General features: G+C 34.2%; 1 protein-coding gene across 3 annotated transcripts in view; it reads left to right on the top strand.

The window, feature by feature from the left end:
- Superdeath (Suppressor of ER stress-induced death) overlaps positions 1-20,460 on the top strand; it is a 75,842-nt gene extending 55,382 nt beyond the window's left edge. For all 3 annotated transcript variants that reach the window (XM_076315524.1, XM_076315525.1, XM_076315526.1), the window contains 14 exons: positions 1,940-2,306; positions 4,331-4,629; positions 7,397-7,555; positions 10,446-10,745; positions 11,445-11,628; positions 13,358-13,514; positions 13,626-13,707; positions 14,024-14,207; positions 14,284-14,491; positions 16,212-16,489; positions 16,868-17,067; positions 17,584-17,895; positions 18,233-18,314; positions 18,882-20,460. In XM_076315524.1, coding sequence (XP_076171639.1) covers positions 1,940-2,306; positions 4,331-4,629; positions 7,397-7,555; positions 10,446-10,745; positions 11,445-11,628; positions 13,358-13,514; positions 13,626-13,707; positions 14,024-14,207; positions 14,284-14,491; positions 16,212-16,489; positions 16,868-17,067; positions 17,584-17,895; positions 18,233-18,314; positions 18,882-19,031 — 2,962 coding nt within the window. In that variant the 3' untranslated portion in view covers positions 19,032-20,460. The remainder of the gene's footprint in view (positions 1-1,939; positions 2,307-4,330; positions 4,630-7,396; positions 7,556-10,445; positions 10,746-11,444; positions 11,629-13,357; positions 13,515-13,625; positions 13,708-14,023; positions 14,208-14,283; positions 14,492-16,211; positions 16,490-16,867; positions 17,068-17,583; positions 17,896-18,232; positions 18,315-18,881) is intronic.
- The last annotated feature ends 836 nt before the right edge of the window (positions 20,461-21,296 follow it).

Here is a 21,296-nt window from a genome sequence, read left to right as displayed (position 1 = left end):
TAGAAATTTTAGTCAGCCTTTATAAGACCTGTAACTAAACAAAAATTACCCGAGACTGCCCACATTCCCCTTACACGGTAACACATTTCTTTTAATCTAGGAGTCATTACACGAGCTTCTAGTTATAGCTACTACACGTCCCTTCCACTTTCAAATTCACTTGTAGTTTAATGATCTTCCACTTGCCGGCGTATTGCAACGAACGACGTTACATTTGACTAGGTTCTATTATATTAAAAATAGTTTACGATTTTCGTCTCTTGTAATTACATTCATAAAAGTAATGTAGTCAACATGTTTATGTAGTCAACATGTTGACTGGTATGCTATGCATATATGTATGTGTGTTTAAAAGTCTGATCTTTGGCAAAGGTTTGCATATTTAAAGTGTATATTATGAAAAAATTCACATGTCACTTGAAATCCTAAAAATTTTTATTTCAAATGATCATACTTCTACTGTATCAAAAATGTTAAGATTACAATTCCTTTTATATCTATAAACTAATAATTAAACAAATGTTTGATAGGTTTCGATATTACTTGCTATATGTTTAATTTTATATTTTTAATTCTCACCTAATAGAATGGGGGAGAAATTTTCCAAATTGATTCTTTCTGTTACTTACATTAGATATAATAGTAGTAATACTAATACGTTTATTTCACTTGACTTTTGATCTTCGATATTGCTTTTTAATTTTTTTTTTTTATATTATTTAAGTTATCCAATATTCGCTTCATTTCCTGATAATACATAATTATTTCTCTTATTCAGTTTTTTCCTTTCCCTGTACCTTTTAATATTTCTATTGTTGCTTTAATGTTTCTTCTGGTCCCTCTGCAATATTTTAATAAACGATCCGATGTTTCTATCTTCTTTTTCTATTCTCCAGGATTTGTTGCTTGTTTCTTCGTTATCAAATCTGAATCGTGCTATTAGGATCCGTATCCTTACAGTAGTCTGTTACCCAATTAGGTGTTTTGTTATCTTTTATTTATGTTCATATTCCAATGATATATCTTTCTTGTATTATTTTTTCATAATATTCTTGCTTCAATTCCATTCTGCTATTAATGCTCGTTTTACCATTATCTTTTCTCCCTCTGCTTTTAATTTTTCAGTTCCACGAAATTCAATTAATTTCTTTCGGTAGCGTTGTTCTCTTCGGTAACTTTGTTTTCTTTTGTTTGTTCCTTTTTGTCATTTCCTTCAAATTTTCCATTATTATTTTATCATTTCCATTATATTTTACTGCTCTTTTCATTTTTTTTCTTTACGTCTTTTAGTAATGTGGATGCTGACACGTTGAAATCTAAGTCCTGGTATCCATTTGGTGTTATGTTTCACGTATTCTTTCTACTTTCTCCACTTTTCTCCATCCTTACATTTCTACCACTGACTCAGCTGTAATAATGAATGCCATTTATTACATCCGACATCTTCAATGGTCTGTGAAGACGATCATCAATAATTTATAGAATAAGGCATAGACTTTCTATTGGAGTATATTAAGAGAAGATTCAGATCCTTGCACAGTAGGAAAAGTAGAACTTTGTTTGTCCAGATTGGAAGAAACTTATTCGATAATGTAACGTTTACTAAAAATAATAATATTCGTATAATAATATCTACATATGTATAAACATTGCGACTTTGATTTTGTTTTTTTTTTTATAAAAAGTTATTCCATAAGAAAACGTAACTTTGTTCGACATGTAAAACTAAGAACGTTTAAGAAAATTAAGATACACATATTCGTAGTTTGCTTAATTTATCCTTATTTTTCGAGCTCTTACTACCGATGTACCGAGGAAGTACGTATTTAATTTGATTCTTTACTATTGAAAATCCCAAATGATATGTATTGTTGTATCGAACAAAGTCGTTCATCGAGCCTCCGTTAAGGCTAATGTGACTTTCTTTTCGTAATTTCAGATTTACACATGATATGACCCAGTCCCGCGAGGTTTTGGCAATGATGGATGCGCACACGACAACTTTCGGACGCAAAAGGGGATGCACGGTTTCTCCTTGCGGTGGTTTCCTCTTGGGCGCAGCTTTTCTGATTTCCCTGGTAGTGATGGGACTCCTGGTCTATCATTTCGCACCATGTCTCGAAGAAAAACTCGTGAAATCGTGTACCGATTTGAGAGGTTCGGTATCCGAATCTCGTGGATTCTCCACGGATATGTTCACTAAGAAGAAACTGGACGTCAGATTACCAAGATCCATCGTACCGGACTCTTACGAGCTGAGGTTGACACCCTTTATATGGGAGGGAAACTTCACTTTCAATGGCGAGGTAGTACACGAACCTTACTGATTTATCTCTGAACGAGAACTTTCTATCAATACGAAGACCGTGCTAATTAACATATTTTATCGACTGTACGAGAACTGTTTACTCGATCAAAATCGATACAGTAATTCAATAACGTGTCGTTGAAATTTGAAACGATATTTCTTTTCGCTTTTGATTTTCCAAAAGCAGCGTCTAGATTCTTGTAGGAAAATTCTCTTATTAGATAAATGTGCGTTTATTTTCGGAAAATTTAGCCGAACTTTACGAGAAAATTATACATCGGTGCTTATTTAAAGATTTCTTTTATCCAAATAAGAAAGAATTCTCGTTTCGAATATTTTCAGTTTTATTGTAAAAAATTCATGCAATTTATAGCATCATTCAGAGATGGATAAAATTTAATTTCATTCGTGTGCAACGTTTATTCGAGTGAACAGTTAAATTTGTATTTATTCATTGTAGTATATATTATTCCATAATTCAAATTTTAATTCTTATTCTTCTTCGTATATCTTTTATTCATTATCCAAAACTTTTATCCGAATAACAATGCTCTCCATTTCTAGTAGCATGTTAACACTGTCTTTGTTTCCCTCTTACTGTTTCAATTAAGGTTCACTTCTTTTCTGTGGAAAGTCACTTTATTGTAAAAAAGTATTACGTATCTGGATTAATTCCTCAAACCAGCAGTTTCCTTCCGAGTTAATTATCTCCCCGTTTAAGCGAAGATTTTCCATTTTCTTCGTGTACTTATTTGTTTACTCATCTTTCGTGATAGAATTCTGGAACAGAACAAGTGTTTGTTAACGAATCGCGAAGTATGCATTATGCTTCAATCGTATCCAACGAAAAGTTTAATGTGCTTGCAAAGTATAAGCTTTGTTTACGCTTTTATATTGTAATTTTTTTTATATTGTAAGTTTCGGTATTAATTATGGAAACACTTGAACAACAGAGAGTGTCGCTTTCAAAGTTTTCATTATTTCTTTCTTACTTTTAACGGATAAAAGGGGAAATCGATAATAGGTTCTGATGATTGGAAAATACTTCAGAACAAAAGATGTAGATCAAGAGGCGAATAGCCAATCCGTCTCCGAGGATATCTCTCTGTCCCCATCATCTTTCTTTTATACATTCGTAAAAAAATATCGAAAATGAGGACGATGATTACGAGTTCCCCGAAAGGGTGAAAGTACGCGGACTTGTTCAGTGAGCGATTGTAACTAGAAAGTTCGATACGCCATTTCATTCCTCACTGAATAGTTGTTTTTATGGAATATCGATAAGAAACAGGCGGATAAGAAAACCGCAAAAGATGGATCGAATTAAAAACACGTGTAAAAGTTTTATGGGCAGCAGCAATTTTACTTTCGATTCCAAGCGACGAACCCTCCTTCGTACTTTTAAATGAAAAATTATTTTTGTCCCAACCGATCGTTCTCGTTTCTTCATTAACCCATTTATGTCATCCGTTCTACATACTACCCAGTCTTAAATAATATTCTTTTTATTAATAGAACATTGACTTTCATAAGAAACGATTCAATACCCGCACTCGTACACATATGTAAGTATTCTTGGAGAATAAAGTAATCGGTATTATTTGCGTCCTGGAGATGTTAGTTTCATTCAACGTTATCGCTAAATTAAAAAGAATGTAAATAAAAAGTGTTACTTTAGACACAAATGGATCAACATTATTATTAAGAATAATTTCGATAGGAGAAACTTCCTCTGAGCTGAAATAATTTCATGATTAATTTATTAATAATAATAATAAGTGTATGTAAAAATTAAATAAAGAATTAAAAAATGTTAGGGAATTGTCGGAGAAAAGGAAAAAATTTATATAATTGGTGTTGTTTTTAATCCGCAGCATCTGGAATAATATTTTTAACCGCGCTCGAGTATGCATGAACGCGCGCAACTCTTAAAAGAAGAAAGAGATTGTTCGTTAAAAGAAGAGGAGACACGAGTTTTCACCGCGTCTGTTTGCTTGCTCACGATGTCTTTTCTGCTTTCAGGTGAAGATTCTCGTAAACGTTACCGAGGACGCGAGAAACGTGACGTTGCACGCGGTCAACATGAACATCGACGAAAGTTTCACGAACATCAAGGAGCATTCAACGACGAGCAACAAGACCAGAGCAATTGGAATCGTAGAACAGAAGAACGACACTGAACGGCAGTTTCACGTGATTAAAACGTCGGACACGTTGAAGGGGGGCAAACAATACGTAGTGCATCTCAAGTTTGTTGGCTATCTGAACGACTACCTGCAAGGCTTCTATAGAAGCTCGTATACCGTTGGCAATGAGACAAGGTAAATGCCCCGGAAATTTAATTCCACCTTATAAGTGGTAGCTATTTGCGTAGATACGAGTAGACTGATCCATTGAGAGCATTGGAATTGATCAGACGATTATAACACGCTTAGCTTGTTCCTAACATGTATGCTACCGGCCGAAATACTCAATCAGATCCTAGTGAAATCGCACAGTATCGTTCCGCGAAGGGTTCATACGACCGACAGATTATATACGCTTCCTGGTTTCTTTACCTTCAGTAGTTATATTAATCCCGAAGTAACACATTTTTAAATATGTATAGCGGAATAAAGATGGGGTTCGAATCTCGATAATAAATGAATCATTTTGTCATTTCATTTGTTTGAAAAGGTAACGTTATCTTCTTCTTACTTATACCATGATTTTTGCTCTACTCGGTACATTATCTAAGAGTATGTGCAATACCTACGTTTTTGTAAGATTTTATATGCATATTTTTGCCTTTCTATTTACAAGCTTCGTTGTAGTGTATCTGCACTCGCACGACCATTGTGAAAGTATGCAGAGTTTAAATAAACTATATGTGAGTATTTTATGGCCTGGTAGAACTCATTGGTAACTTATTTATAATATAGTAAACACGTATATCTGAAAACTATTAATTTTTGTAGATTCATTTCCAATATTCTTTCACAATTCTATTTATAATTGCTTAGTTAAAGTATTAAACATTCTTAATTGACTCGATTTAATCGATAGTTATATTTACTATACTTACTATACCTACAATAATTGCTATGACTGCTATACTTGCTATATTGAACTATAATTACTGTAGTTATAATAATTCCAGAACAACCCAACTACGTTTCAATCTTGATCACGTTTCAGCGTGCAATCGTGCATATTCTACTATTACTATTTTAAAGATATCCGAATAAAACTATAAGATTAGTTCGAAATTATTGTTTTCTATTTCTAATTTTTGTTTTAAATTTATAACTTTCATTATTTTAACCTTAGATTGTTAATGGATAAACACGTTTATTTTTTGAAGACGGTCCAAAAGTTCAAGGTCGAAAAGAAAAAGTACATTGTGGTTAAGATCGATTAAATTGTTATACGATTATTGTATTTCTATTTCATTCGTCAGTTTTCATCTCGAACTTCAAATCCACTTTTAATTTAAATGCTATCTATCGACTTTGAGTCTATATGTAAATCCTCTTTGGAGCTTCAACGTAATATATGTTTCTCCAGAAAGGGACTGAATCCATACGATGGAAACGTCAAATAATACCTTGATAAAATGAAACAGTGTTTGCTCTCATTGACCGAAAGAAGGCATTTTTCTTCGTAAATCTACGAAGCAGACAGGAATTCATAATAGAAGAAAATAATGTGGATTAAAGTCGATTAACTTAATTTCTAAATAAAAGTTTTTCTTCTTCGATCGTCTCTATGATTCGATGGAAGTTCATTGCCAGAAACCATAACGACCGAATATTTCTATAATTATCTAAAAAGAAAAGAATACATGTTTCATGTGCTCACATAAAACGGGATTAAGTCCCACAGATTAACGTGGATCAAGAAACATGTTGCACCACACAAAAAGATGAAAGTACAAAATCATTGTATCTTCGAATTAAGTCAATCAACTTTAATTTATTGCAAAGTGGATTACTGTCTATTTCATACATCTACGAAGAAAGATGTTCGGATTTATTTTTGACGAGGATCATAAAGTAATGGTGGTCGAAACGTTATCGAAGATCTACATGTACATGTATGTGTATCGCATTTAGTATCGTCCAGCATGTAATATTTCCACTTGCAATATTTCGTGAAAAAAGTAATAACATTTTTTTGGCAATAAACTGAACTCGTAGTGAAGCTACTTAATAATTTAAGCGTCATGTGAGGGATAGATAGCGGCAAAAAGTATTTTAGTTCACTACTATCTTGCTAGTCAACAAAATTGATTTAAACGCGTCAATTTTATATGATATTGAGAAGAATTTTATTAATATTGCGTTGGACATTATATGCACCTTTTCGAGATCTCGATGTTTGTACGTCTTTCATTTTTCGAAGGTCCTTAAATTTTAACAACACTGCTGTATACGAAACGCGAACAGTGTCTCTTCAATCCGAGATTAATTAGATAAAAGAGTATCAATCGCCCTTAAATTGAGAACTAATTTGAGCGTGCTAGGCGAAATTAGACGCAGTTACTCCATATACGATAAATTTTGCTATTAATGTTATCGTATCTGAAAGTCTCGTTACTATCGAGGCATTGTCGTTACTCGAGATATTGGTATCGTTTATCGACGCAAAGAACCAACTACGATTTTTCTATTTATGATTTTCTCGTATCGGTATTTAAACGAACGAGAAAGTAGAAAAAGTACCGTTCGATATTTTCCACGATTACGTCCATTGAAACGTCCCGTTCGCCCCACACTTTCCGTTCATCTCGAAAGTTCTCAAAAGATGTGATATTCCACTCCTAGCCCTTTATCCGGTCGGTGAAAGCTCTTGCCCCGAGGACGATATTTCTCCCCAGTGTGCGAACCATCCATGAATTTACACAGCTCGACGTCATCTCCCTGAGCGTCGTTGAGTAAACCGTTGAAAGCTGAATAGGAGAGCCGTGTCTCGTGATTCTTGTCCCTGATAACGCTGCGAGCGAGGGTGCTGTCGCGGGATGGGCAGGGAACACTCGGCCCTGGAACGCGTAAACACGCTTTTTCCATTGGCTGTTTACAAAATTCGCTTTTCGGTTTTGTGTTACAGATGGATCGCCGCTACGCAATTCCAGGCGACGGACGCACGGCGTGCTTTCCCGTGCTTCGACGAGCCAGCCCTGAAAGCCAGGTTCCAGATCAGTATTGCACGACCCAGGAACATGACGTCCATCTCGAACATGCCCAGAAAGGGGGAGCCCATGCCAGTGTGAGTAACCATGTCTACACGTAGCCCAACAGAAGCGACAATTTCGCGCGACACGCGACACGCTTCGGGCCGTTTTGTAAATTGACGTTGCCTCAACTACTTACTTGGAGCTGAGCGTTCTCGCGGTTAGGTCAAATGTGTAATTGAAACGAATCGAATCTAATTTCATGGCTAAGTGACAATTTCATAGAGTCAGGCGAGCTTTTAGGTTGGCCTCGGCGTACTCTTCTTTTTTCTCATACGGTGCTGAACTTGCATCGTTTTTTTTTTGGTTCCCTTTTATTTTTTTTCTTGACGTCGCGTCAACTACACTTTGGTGGTCAGCAGCGACGATGAATTAATGCTTTGGGCGGGGGGACGTAACTTAAATGAAATACTAAGTGTACGATTTATTGCGGCGGAGAGACGTAACTTTGATCAAATACCACTGCTAAACGAAACGTACATTCTAATATGTACAACAATAGTTTTTAAAAACAACGGCTATCGTCGGTTCTTTGAAAATTGGTTCTAAATGACGTTTGTTTTAAGCTTCAGAATATTTTTTGCATTTGTGGGTAATCGTTTTTACTGTAATTTGGCTATTGCATTCGTTGCAAATTGGCGAACCTGTTTTGGATATTAACTACGAACGAGTTACTTGGACTATTTAGTATTCTTTCTTCTTTTCGAGAAAACTTTTTAGTTTTGTTCGATCGTATACTTACTATGCATAATGTACCGATGGAAAATTTGGATAGAGAAAGTTGGCGACGTGTTGCGAAACGAGTTCACCACCGGAGATACGGAGACACGTGGCTTGTAATTGATGGGTACAATTTGTCTTTGTTGGAGACTTTCGAGTAATTTGATTTTACGAATATTTCTAACATTTTGCACATCATTCGAACTGGACAATTATTCGATATTTTGAAGGAGTATCGAAATATCAAATCTTTGTTACAATTATCTTTTGTAGTGATTCGAAAGCATTGTATCATTGTTTTCATCGAGTCTTGCTTACCTTTCTTCCTGACGAGTACAGAGAATACACACAAAGTGTAAGTAAAAAAATATATATGCGAAGACAATAAGGGCAAATGACAAAGGAAGAATGTAAAGCTAGCAGAATGTGGAACATGTCAGAAATGTAGAACATTTTGTTTCCTGGAGCGTTCGCTTCGAGCTACGGAATGTCAAAAATTAATACATTTTATGTTTCACATTTGCATTCCAAAGTTTTATCTTTGTATTGCGCTTTTTATATCAAACTGGTATTTCGCAAGATTAAAGAAATGACTTGGTTTTATAAACAAAATTGTTTTTTGTTTTGTTTAGTGTTGGTAATAATTAAAGCGAATAATTATATTACACAATACACGTTATGTTTATTGTTTGTACATTTATATTCTTCTTTCTACTTGGTGCATAGTGTTTGACAAACAAATTACACATTTCTGCTAAAGGAAATAAAAATTCCGTAAAAGTGGAGGGAAAATTATTGGAATAAAAAAAATTGAAACGAATACTTTGAAATTTCGTGGCAATACAAATAAGGCACATTGTAGAATATGTACTAGGTATACTTGTTGCTTAACAAAATTTATAATTTTAAAAAGGTTCGTAGAATTTAGAATGTACACTTACGATTTATGAATACAAAATCTATCGAGTGCAGTAGAAATTGTCAAATTTGTTGATTTTAAAGAATATTAGGAACAATTCCAAACTTTTATACATTCAAAGTGAATTGAAATCTCTCGAGTTCATCACTAGTTTCGGTGATAAAGCAGCTATTACTGCAGAGTTATCAAAATTTGTTTATTCGATATATTAACGCAATTATTCTATTGTTTTGGTAACGTTCTATGCACATATTCTTTTCAATTTCATTGAGAGTTATTATTATATCTACATTAGTACAAATATTCCTTTGATCAGAAATATTTGTATCATGCTACAAGTTTTAAGAATGGTGCTGATACTCGAAACTCTAATGAAATATTTAGCATTCTTCTAAATTTGTAACATGCATTTTTTAAAATTGACGAAAAAAGTTACCATGGTACCAAACGGTTAGCTACTAATTTCAATTTTTTGTCATATTATTCCATTTATGTACATACATGTATTTAACAAGATATTATTCGAAAAAAAGGGTTATGATATTTAACCGATGTAATTAAACTTTACAGCATGCGTAAGGTTTATGTATAACTGATAAATTAATAATTATTAAAAGAACGTAACACTGGTACTATTCGCGCGAATTAAATACAAAATTAACCTCTCGTATCAGTATATTGCACATTCACTGAGTGTGTAACCAATTTTTTTCTATAAGACGAAGCATCCTCGTTAATTGTTCTGTACAGTTTCTTGTTTGTCAAATCCCGTAATGTAACTCGAACAATTCCTGTACCAACGAGAAGAGACGAACAACGAAATAATAGCATTGTTAAAAAGTTTATTATGTTGGAAGATTTCATTAAGATAACACATAGAAATATTAACGATTCAGACTATTTGAATGCTCGTAAATAGATGGATGGACAATTATTTAAACTCCATAATACTTTCAGACTTTATCTTTTAGAAGATAATTTCAATTTCACGAAGATTATTTCTGACATTTTTGTCGTATCGTATCCTAGAGTTATTAACTATTATGTACTACTCTTAACAATTAAAGCTTTATTTCTTTTATATAACTTGTAAAATCATGAAATAAGAAAATATTAAAATTCGTTGCACACTTTAACGTATTTAATAGAAGAGAGTATCCCGTAATTTTATTCTTTTTATGAAAGCTGTCAAAAATTTCTTAATTCGAGCGAGCAATCATTTAAGTTTCGGTTGAGAAACTTTCTATGAAATTATGTGCTCATCACGTTGTTTCATTCCTGATCAGACCTGGCTTACATTCGTATGTGTGGGACCATTATGAACGCTCAGTGCCGATGTCTACCTACCTGGTGGCCTTCATAGTTTCGGACTTCAATGTGTTGCAATCGGAATCTGGGAACTTTAGAGTCTGGGCACGTAAGGAGGCGATTGACCAAGCGAGCTATTGTTTGAAGATTGGCCCGAAGATTCTCAAGTACTACGAGGAATACTTCAAGATTAAGTTCCCTTTGCCTAAAATAGATAACGTTGCTTTGCCAGACTTTGCAGCGGGCGCCATGGAAAACTGGGGTTTAATTACTTACAGGTAATTCTAAACGATGCCTTTTTTCAATACACGGATTGTGAAAATTCATCTTAATTTACTATTAAATTATATTACTATTTATTTCATTTGAAATTTGTATGCAAATTCAAAAATTTTCAATTTTTCATTCCATCTTCATAAGAACATTATTAACAGGTTGGTGAAATTTTCCTGATCGAAGTAAATCCAAACTTCACCTTATTTGAACCATTTTTAATAATACGTAGTTCAATATTTTTCAAAAATGATTCGAATAAATTATAATTAAAAATAAACTGAACGAGGTTTTCTTTAGATTCATTTTAATCGCGACAGATCCACCAATTGGATAATATTATTTTCATATTGATAGAAAGAAAATGTAAGAAATATTAATTTGCATTAATATTAACACACCGATATGCGTTCAATGCCGCTTTGAAGTTTCATCCGTACAGAATTGAATTTTTTTCGGCTATCGAAGCATGTACACACCAGGTTCGTTCGCTGTTAGCGTATCTCATTCATTTTCGGTGTTGCATTTTATTATTCACTATCCTCCTCAAGCGGCCCGTTTGAGTTCTTCCAGTTCCAAGAACAAATTCTCGACCGACCTTCCGTTCATAATAATTGGCTTCCTCGATTTTTTGTCATAAAGCTACAATATTCTCTCCTCGGAGTTTCAAGACAATTAGATTTATCCAATTACTCTATTCTCAGGGAGACTGCCATGTTATACCAAGAAGGTGTTTCAACCAGCAGTAATCAACAACGAGTAGCTACTGTGGTGGCTCACGAATTTGCTCATCAATGGTTTGGGAATTTAGTAACTCCAAGTTGGTGGACGGATCTTTGGTTAAACGAAGGCTTTGCTAGTTACGTAGAATACATCGGTATGAATGAAGTAAGTTCAAAGAAATTCATTCATATTATTTATTTATTCGCTTTTTAATTAACGGTTTCATTCACCGTATCGAAAGAAAAAAAAAATTAAAACAACATACACGTACAAGAAACATTGCATTTTATAGATGCAATGTGAAAGTTCAGTAAATTTAACCATTCTATAACGTAACCCAAAATCCCTTAACGAGTTAAAAGAATAACATACGCAAGTACCAATATGGCTTTAGGTAACATGACTCGACGCTTAACTTGAGTCTGAGCGAATCCATAAACTCACGGCGCGACACTTGCAGTCACTGACCCCAATCAGACCTCTAGTCTCTATTTTTTCGTAACATTCTGCATTGCAGAACTATACATTGCTTTCGTTAAAGAATGCGGACGCTGCAATGTGGAGCGGAATTCCACCATGTTTAATGGTGGAAATTTTTGTCGCTAATTCACTAATCGTGTCATCACTTTCTTAACACGATTTTATATTTCCGTAGACAGTTTGTCTCGCAATTAAACACAATTTGACACGGATTAAGAACATTTAGACATGAGTTTATACGATTTATTCTCAACTGTTAAATAACTTTACGTACTAGCGAAACACTATTTTAGATAGTCAGAAACATACCTAAGACTTAAAGAGACTAACTCTCCATATTGGCGTGAAATATTTTGAAGTACTCAATAATTTAACTCAAGATACATGTACAACAAAAAGTTGATATTTGAAAATTTTTCTTGATAATACGGAATGTTTCGTATTATCATTAAATGTCCCATGTTCTTTCGGTCAAAAAACTGTCATACTAATATAGTCTGAAAAATCCTTTATCAAAAAATTTTAAGAAAAATGTGAAATATTAACGGACTTATTTACATTAGTCCTATTTCGAAGTGTCGTCCATTTTTTTAAATTTCGTATAGTATTCCGAGTATTGCCGTTTGTGAAATTGTAAATAAAATAAATATTAAACATACGCACGTTGAATAATTTGTCACTAATTTTTACATAAATATTTTAACGTCTATAGAAAATATGACCGTACTCGTACCACAGTATCTGAATTTTTTAATTGCACGGTGGGTTGGGTTTCTCTGGTTCTAATGGTTAGGATTCAATAAAATTAGAATTTTAGTTTTTGAAACTAAATAAATATTGTTATCGTTGCATCTTTAGGAACGACAAGCAGTCGAAGTAAAAAAAGTGTACAATTTTGCAGAAATAATCGAGTTTATTAAGCACAATTTCAAAAAAGTGCGAAAGATAACACTGACATTTCGAAACAGAAAAGATGAGATTCCTCATCAAGAGGTCAATATATTTAACGTTAATTGTAAACGTTCTTTAAACATTTGTTTATGTTTCGTATCTATGAAAAAAGATTTTTGCAATCCTCTAGACTTGCAACATTCGTTTATGTTTCTTGATTTTATTATACTTAAACATCCGTAAATTGACTGAATGATTTTCTGAACAATTATTTCGTAAACGAATTGTCATCCAAAGAAATCGGGAATGGAACACGTCAACTAGGTGAGTTCAACTTGCTATGACATTTTGATATTTACGCGTGTTTATTACAATTTTCCTATATCTCGATCAGATAACTATTATTTTTCGATTTCTTCGTATGTACAGATGTATGTATGTTATCTAAAAGACAGTCTTTTCGGATGAATAGTAGAAATGGCCATATTCCTTTCCTTCGTAATCTTCTGTTTTAATTTTTTAGGTAGAACCAACTTGGAAGGTTTTGGAACAATTTGTTGTTCATGATCTGCAGTCCGTTCTGGGATTGGACGCGTTGGAATCTTCGCATCCAATCTCGATTCAAGTCGGTCATCCTGATGAGATTAGCGAAATCTTCGACAGAATCTCATACGAAAAAGGTATAGTACACGATCATCATCAAGTATTAACAAAAGTACGATTTTTGTGATTGGTATATTATTATATATCACAATATTATGTGCAACATAATTATATTTCTGTGTAAATAGGTGCTTCGATAATAAGAATGATGGACCATTTCCTCACTACCGATGTCTTCAAACAGGGTTTGACGAATTATTTGAACGGAAAGTGAGTACTCAACGATCGACACACTCACTTGTAATACATAAAGTAGTATCTTATAAAGTAAGCGTGAATAATAATAGCGTTATACATAGCGTCAAAGTGATTACGGTAACAATTAATTTTAGTTAATGTCAACTTTTACAATTTATAGTGTCTAAAATATACATTTATTTATTTATATACTATTTATTTAATTATATTTATTAACGTTTGAGAACGATATTTGTTGGAAATGTAAAGTTAAATTCGGGAGTTTTCTTCGATCTTTATGTCAGCGTTTGTTTCCTGTTACTTATTGTGATTCGTAACTTTGTAACAGGGCGTATCAGAGTGCCGAGCAAAATGATTTATGGGATGCTCTGACGAAGCAGGCGCATAAGGATAACGTACTGGATTCAGCGGTAACGATAAAAGAAATTATGGATACCTGGACGCTACAGACTGGTTTCCCAGTTGTGACGGTCACTCGAAATTATGAAAACGGTTCAGTAACGTTAATGCAGGTTTGTTGAAAGCGAGAAATTCGCGTTGCGTCAGAATACCTTTCCTTTATGTTGATCCGTCATACTTTCATTTCAGGATCGTTTTCTACTTCGTAATGGTACTATAAAAACCACGTCCGAGACCGAGCCTCTGTGGTGGATACCAATTACGTATACAACCGAAGGTCAATTGGATTTCAATAAAACTCAGCCTTCTGAATGGATGAAGGCCACTAAATCGATTACACTGTCAAATTTAAATCTAAGTCCCACGCAATGGGTAATCTTCAACGTTCAAGAAACCGGTAAGAGTTCCTTGACTTGTGCACAATGCGTGCAAGAACGTTTATAGCAGATTTACAAGGTGTGTAGTACTAATTAAACAAACAAAAAGGATGAGTCTAAGAATCGCTTATTTTGAAATTGTAAGACGTATTCAACCATTGTATTTACCAGTTTGGGATTGTCAGCAAACTGAACTAAACATTAGCACTGAAAGACACAAGTGTTTCAAATGATCTGATTTTCGTTTTTCTGTTGCCCTAGTCTGTTTAATAATTTTACAATATGAATTTTTAATTTGATAATAAGAGCGTAAAGTAAATAGAATTTAAAGAGGTGACACTACGAGTCAATATAACATAAAGATTATAAATGATAGGCGTAAGAGGCATCGGAATGGAAAGTGAAAGACTATACTATTGCTGGCGCGTGAACGTCAGCTTGTTCATGACGAAGGCAGGGCCTAGTCATCTATATATAGTAAATGCCAATCTAATTGGCTTGCCAAAGCCATGGCAGCTTTCCGCTTTTCGATACCAATTCCTTGCTTTAGACAAGGAACGCAAACTGGTAGACAAGTAGCCTTTATCTCAAATATGAAGGAAAGTCGATCTATTTGTAATTTTAAAAACAGCATGGAAACAATGTTCAGTCTGTGCGGTGAAATATACTTATATATGTATTCGTAAGGTGTGTTTACTTCTACACTGTCAAATATCGATATTGATCACCAAACGCACGCAGGTAGAAGGCTGTCTGGGTTAAGTGGTAACGAGAAAGTAAATGTAAAAGTAAAAGAGACAGGCGAAATTGTTTCATTGGTGGTTAGAAATCGATGGAGATTCTACCTATATGTTGAACGCATCGCTCAATGTGGCGAAAGGCAATTAAAGCTCGTAGCGATTTTGTAGTAGAGAAGGTAAAGTCTGAATTTTTCACTAGAAGAGAAACGGCCTTAATGGGCCAGTTCGCTTGGCACTTACTTTAGAACAGTACGATTCTGAATTAGGGTCCCTCGAGCGTTTAATTCTTCTTCTAGCCGTTCCTTCTCTTCCACGTAATGCCCACGTTACCAGAAAACCACGTAAAGTTAAAGAGACAGCCATCACAGGACAGCGACTTTATCAGACAAAGACAGCAGCTAAACTTTTATGTGTTCATTACGAAAAATTTCATTCTATAATTTGAATTTTAATTTCCATTCAACAAATAACGGGGGAAAGTTGTTAATTTTTCATTCGTTACTCAACATTTTTATGTGGATACAAATTTTGTCCACCTCTGGTCTCCGTCGTGAGGAAGCTTCAAAATGCTACGCACCACGTATGTAGGTATAGTGTCATATTCTGGCTGAAGTGGGAGAATACGATAGTAATATGATACTGGTATCTTACGTTTTATGGTTCTTAGATTCCTTGTGTAATTTTGGAAATAAATATAACAGTAACGCGTAATATTGTAAGTTATTATGTCGACTACGAGTAAGTAGGTACAAAATTCTTCTTGACTCTGACACTGTTCCTATTCGTGAGTTACCTGACGTTCGAGTGCTGACAATAGTACACGTTCTTCACTTCTGACACTAACAACTTGGAAATAAAGTCTCGAACGTAATTTTGTTATTTTCGTTTTATTATCGAACACATTGTGCACTGTCTCGGTTAAAGTTCTAAACTACTTCGTTTATATGAGAATATTAGACGTTTCCAAATTTACGTGTCCATCTTGGTCCTGTTTTTCTAGGATTTTATCGAGTCAACTATGACAGAAAGAACTGGCAAATGATAATCCAGCAACTAAACAAGGAAACCTTCAGAGATATTTCAACGATCAATCGGGCTCAGTTGATCGACGATGCGTTGAATTTAGCGAGAGCTGGAAGACTGAATTACGCCACTGCGTTGGGTGTCACATCATATTTAGCACACGAGACTGAATACTTACCTTGGAACGCTGCTTTCACTGCCATGCATTACCTGGATGATATGTTGATCAAAATGCCAGGTTACGATAAGTTCCGAGTAAGTACATATATTTCTTCAAGTTGCATTGGTTAAAAAGAATAACGTTTATAAAGTACTTTTCAGCTTCGGTGGAATTAGTTCTTTTTAATTAATTCGTACAAGTATCAACGACATTGTTAGTAATATCAAATAAGGTCTCAAAATCAAACAAATGTTGAACAGTTTTATTGGCTACATAACACAGGAGACGTGACTTCATTGTTGGTAGAATTCATTTAACATATGAAAATCGTCTTTCTCTTTATGTGATATTATAACTTTAGAGAAGATAAAAACAGTGACCAATATTTGTTTTTATCGATGCAATGTCTTTTTAGCAAATATATATAGTAATGATCAAGTCAATCTGTGGTTACAAACTGGAAAGTTTTTTAGGTATACGTTTTGAAACTCCTTGACAACGTGTATAAGCAAGTTGGTTTCAAGGATAACGCTGGAGATCCTCAATTAACAGTTTTTACTCGCATCGACGTGCTAACTTGGGCGTGCAGGTTTGGCCACGAGGATTGTGTACAAAATGCTAAGAACCAATTTCACAATTGGCGAAACACGCCAAATCCGAACAAGAATAACCCGTGAGTTTCGACTTATGTTCATTTCTGACACTTGTCCAAACTTTCAGAGTGTGTTTTAATAGTTGAAGAATGAAAACATATCGTTTCTTAAAAAGATTTCCAAATATTTTTATTCCCTGATTGTAAGCTTCCATACTGTTGATTGTGTTGGGGCATCATGTTGATACAGTCTGTTACCAACAACACTTAAGCGTCCAAATTATAGAAAAATCCTTAACTGTTCTTATTCTTTAGAAAAGAGGATTCTTTCTAACCTTAGAAATTCCATTTCAAGTGTAGATTGTCTCGATCCTTTGAACTTTTCATCTGTAAATATTCCAAATATTTTCTTTAATACAGACCAGTTGCTGTCTGTAACATTGACATCATAGACATACGTCGTATGATTTCTTGCTATACAATTTTATCTCTTAAATTAATATCATAATGCTTTCGATGCTACGATCACTAATAATATATTTCAATACAAGATCGAAAGGAATGTGCAACGCTGTAAACGTATTATTTTATTTGTAGAATTTCACCGAATTTGAAGACAGTCGTTTATTGTACAGCCATTCGAGTTGGTGGACAAACCGAATGGGATTTTGCTTGGCAAAGATATCTGGAAACGAACGTTGGTTCCGAAAAGGATTTGCTTCTGAATGCGCTCGGTTGCACCAGAGATATGTGGCTTTTAAGTCGCTATTTAGATTGGACAATCACCGAGAACTCTGGAATTAGGAAGCAGGATGTTACTCGAGTCTTTAGCTCAGTTTCCAGCAACAATATCGGTCACTCGTTGACGTTCAGCTTTTTCCGAAATAAATGGGCACGTCTCAAAGAATAGTAAGTCTTTCGATAAACTTTATTCGATTTTTCATTTACCTTGAGCATGCAAATACACACTTTAAGCATTTAGATCAGAGCTGCATAATTGGCAGCCCAGTGGCCACGCTTGCCAGTTGCGTTTATTCCACAATGGTAGAAATGTTGCTTTGGCTATTGACAATGAGACTAGTCTAAGTTACACAGTTCTGATTTACATAGCATACATGACAATCAAACCGTCATTAAAAATAAATTAAATCAATAATATTCCTGCAATTATGCACGAATAGGTTAATAAAAAAAAAAACCTACTGTCATAATCAATTTTTCTTTTCACGGTGTTTATCTTTTTCAGTTTCGGATCGTCCTTGTTGACTATCAAAAACATAGTAAAATCAGCCACCAGGGGTATAAACACTAAATACGAGCTGAAAGATGTAAGTATGGAACAAAAGATACTAGTCTGTTCGGAAATTAACTGTAGATTTTTAAAACAATCAAAGTAAAACGGAAACTCTAAGTTTGAATATTCGGTTCGGATCGAAGCAAATGCTTATATTCTTTAATGATTTGTGTACTCATCAATTACTTTCATTAGTTTCGGAAAAGTGTTCATATTACGAAATAGATGTGACTTTAGTATTTGCTGACAAATACGCTAAAGTCAAAGATTGTTTGTAATTCGAGGTATCTCGTGTACCTCGATCCTTCACATACGGGGACCTTGATCAATTTCCTGTCCATGTGGCCGGAAATAATTTTCCTATGGCCAATTAAAAATTTAAATACACTCCGATATTTCACAATTGCCCGCAAAGCCGGGTTCAATACACTGTCTAGACTTCACTCGCGTACATTTTTATAAAACATTTCTGTATAAAATATAAAATTTCCTGTATAAAATATAGTTTATACTATTTATTGCAAATAAAGTGAAAAAATGTTCACAAGAAAGGATTACGTTTAGACCGTGCGAAACTAATGCTATTTCTTTTCGGATTTAGTTGCTGGACTTTACGACCGAACATAAAGACGAACTCAGCAGCGCGACAAGAACAGTGCATCAAGCAATTGAACAGTCCGAAGCCAACATACGATGGGTAAACAGCAATCACGTTACGATTCACGATTGGTTAAAAAGAAACACTGCGTAATGATAAAAGGGAAATGGATTTACGCTTACATTTATAACGTTTGAAAGCGCGGTTATAGTTGTTCCGAGACTGGAGTTCTCGTTGTGTCGCAACGTTTACGAGTGTTGTTCGATTTTGTGAGAATATTGAATTCGTACGGCCAAGTTCGCACTTTCATTTCGGTTTAAAATGCAGACTACGGGAAGCAGGAGAACATTCTCGAAGTTTACAAAAGTGTATAAGTGTTTTTGTAAGTTTTTTGTAAATATACGTCGAACATTAATATATGTACAATGAAATATTTAGATGTTTAGTAGATAGGTAGGATTGATTGATTTCCGCCAATATATGTATGTATATCCAAACGCACCTTACAATTCGAATATTTTAAGATTGATACGGATGTAGCGGATCATTGGGGGTTGATTTTACTGCGAGTCCCCAGTCGATCATCGAACTGCGGTCATTTCGTGTATAATGATAAAATCTCGGTATAATTTATATTTATAATGTAGAAAATTCGAAATATCTATTATTCTCTATAATTAGTTCAATTTTGTGTAATAAAATACGTTTCTCTGTTATAATTTATCGATCTCTTATTGCAGTAGTGTGGATGTCTTCAACGATGTATTGAAAAAGTATTTGTGTAGTTACTTCTTAATGCGATCGGTACTAAATAATCGTTTAATTTCTTTCAATTAATTTTGTGCTATGAAATAGCTTTTAATTGTTGTTTTGTACGAGGGTCTGAAAGAATTCTATAAGATTCAATGGTAATAAACGTTCACCGGCGTTTGATAATTGTATCTCGGTCTGTAGTGTTCTGTATTCTAAAGTAGTCTGATGTTATGGCGGGTTCTATTGGTTTAGGGTCCATCTCAAACCTATACAGAACAGATATAAACATATACTTTTCACGCTTGAACGTACAAGACCCGCTATAATTCCAGACGCAATCTTCTTACAGGCGTATTGAGGGAATATACATCGGATAATAAATTTTAAAGCGCAAATATAGCATTGTCGGTTAGAAATGATCACAAACGATTGTCTGTTCAATGTTTGTTACACAATTAGAAGGTATATATAACGGGGGCGAAAAAAAAAGTTGCTCATTCAGTATTTATTGCAGACCTCCTAATTTAATATTCGATTTTTATTACGCACAACGTATATTCTAAGAACTTCGGAATTCCGATCTTCCAGTTTCTATAGGAGAAGAAAATAATGAACCATTTTTTCATAATTAATATACTACTAAAAGTTAGAATGCAGAAGCGTCAACTAACAGCTCTGTGGCAATTTTTCTTGTCTGGGGAACAAGTTTATTGCTACACGAAATCATACATTGTGAAACCGTTCCCTTTAAAAGGAAACTACGATTGTAAGGAGTTGTATAATAACATTGTATTTCGGTTTCCGTATAATAAAGTTGTATCGAATTTTATATGTCTGTTTCTATTGTATTACGTACCACGCGTTTATTTCTTTTTAAATTCTTAGTTAAAATCGGATTCAACTATATTATACTTGTGACAGTTCAGAGACTAACAACAATTGCTAGAAAACGACTGATATTTTAGATCCAAGTGGTCTTTATTTATGAAAGTTTGAATTTTAACAATTGAATTTAGAATGTTTCACAAATTACTTATGATACACACTTTAATTCTATTTTGTCATATTTTTAATTAAATGATTTTTTATTCGTACAAAAATATACAGTTTATTTTTGGAAAAGAATGTTAAAATTCTATGCAAATGACAGTAGTTGGACGTCAATATTTCTGGCAGCTCAAGAAATAGTACATATTAGGTGACCATATTATAAATTCGGATTTTGGGTTATCTTAACAATTGGGATTATAAGTTGACGAACAATGACAAGTAAGAGGCTCTTGTGACGGAGATAATGACAAAAGTAGCGGCGATTATGAGAGAATTCTAGGTGCTAGGTAAGTGGGGGTTTGGTGATGATTGGATGAGAGAGATGAGATTGTTTCAAAGTTTGGTGGAGAATGTTATATGGGGTGGAAGTTTGAGAATGGACGGAGAGGAAGTACATGGAACTTGTTGAAGAGAGATGGATTAAGTTGGATACTGTGTCTGGATGGGAGTACATCGAGGTACACGATGATAGGTGAAATGAGAGCAAGTTGAGAGAAGGAACGAGGGAGGAAGTAAGGTAACAAGCAGATGCTAGGGAGAAATAAGTACGAGAACAGGTGGATACAAGAATAGAGTTAAAATAAAAGAGTAGGTTAGGGTAAGTAAAGAGAAATA

This window comes from Ptiloglossa arizonensis, chromosome 7 (assembly GCF_051014685.1).
Source record: "Ptiloglossa arizonensis isolate GNS036 chromosome 7, iyPtiAriz1_principal, whole genome shotgun sequence".
NCBI lineage: Eukaryota > Metazoa > Arthropoda > Insecta > Hymenoptera > Colletidae > Ptiloglossa > Ptiloglossa arizonensis.
This window is presented reverse-complemented; position numbering and strand designations above follow the sequence as displayed.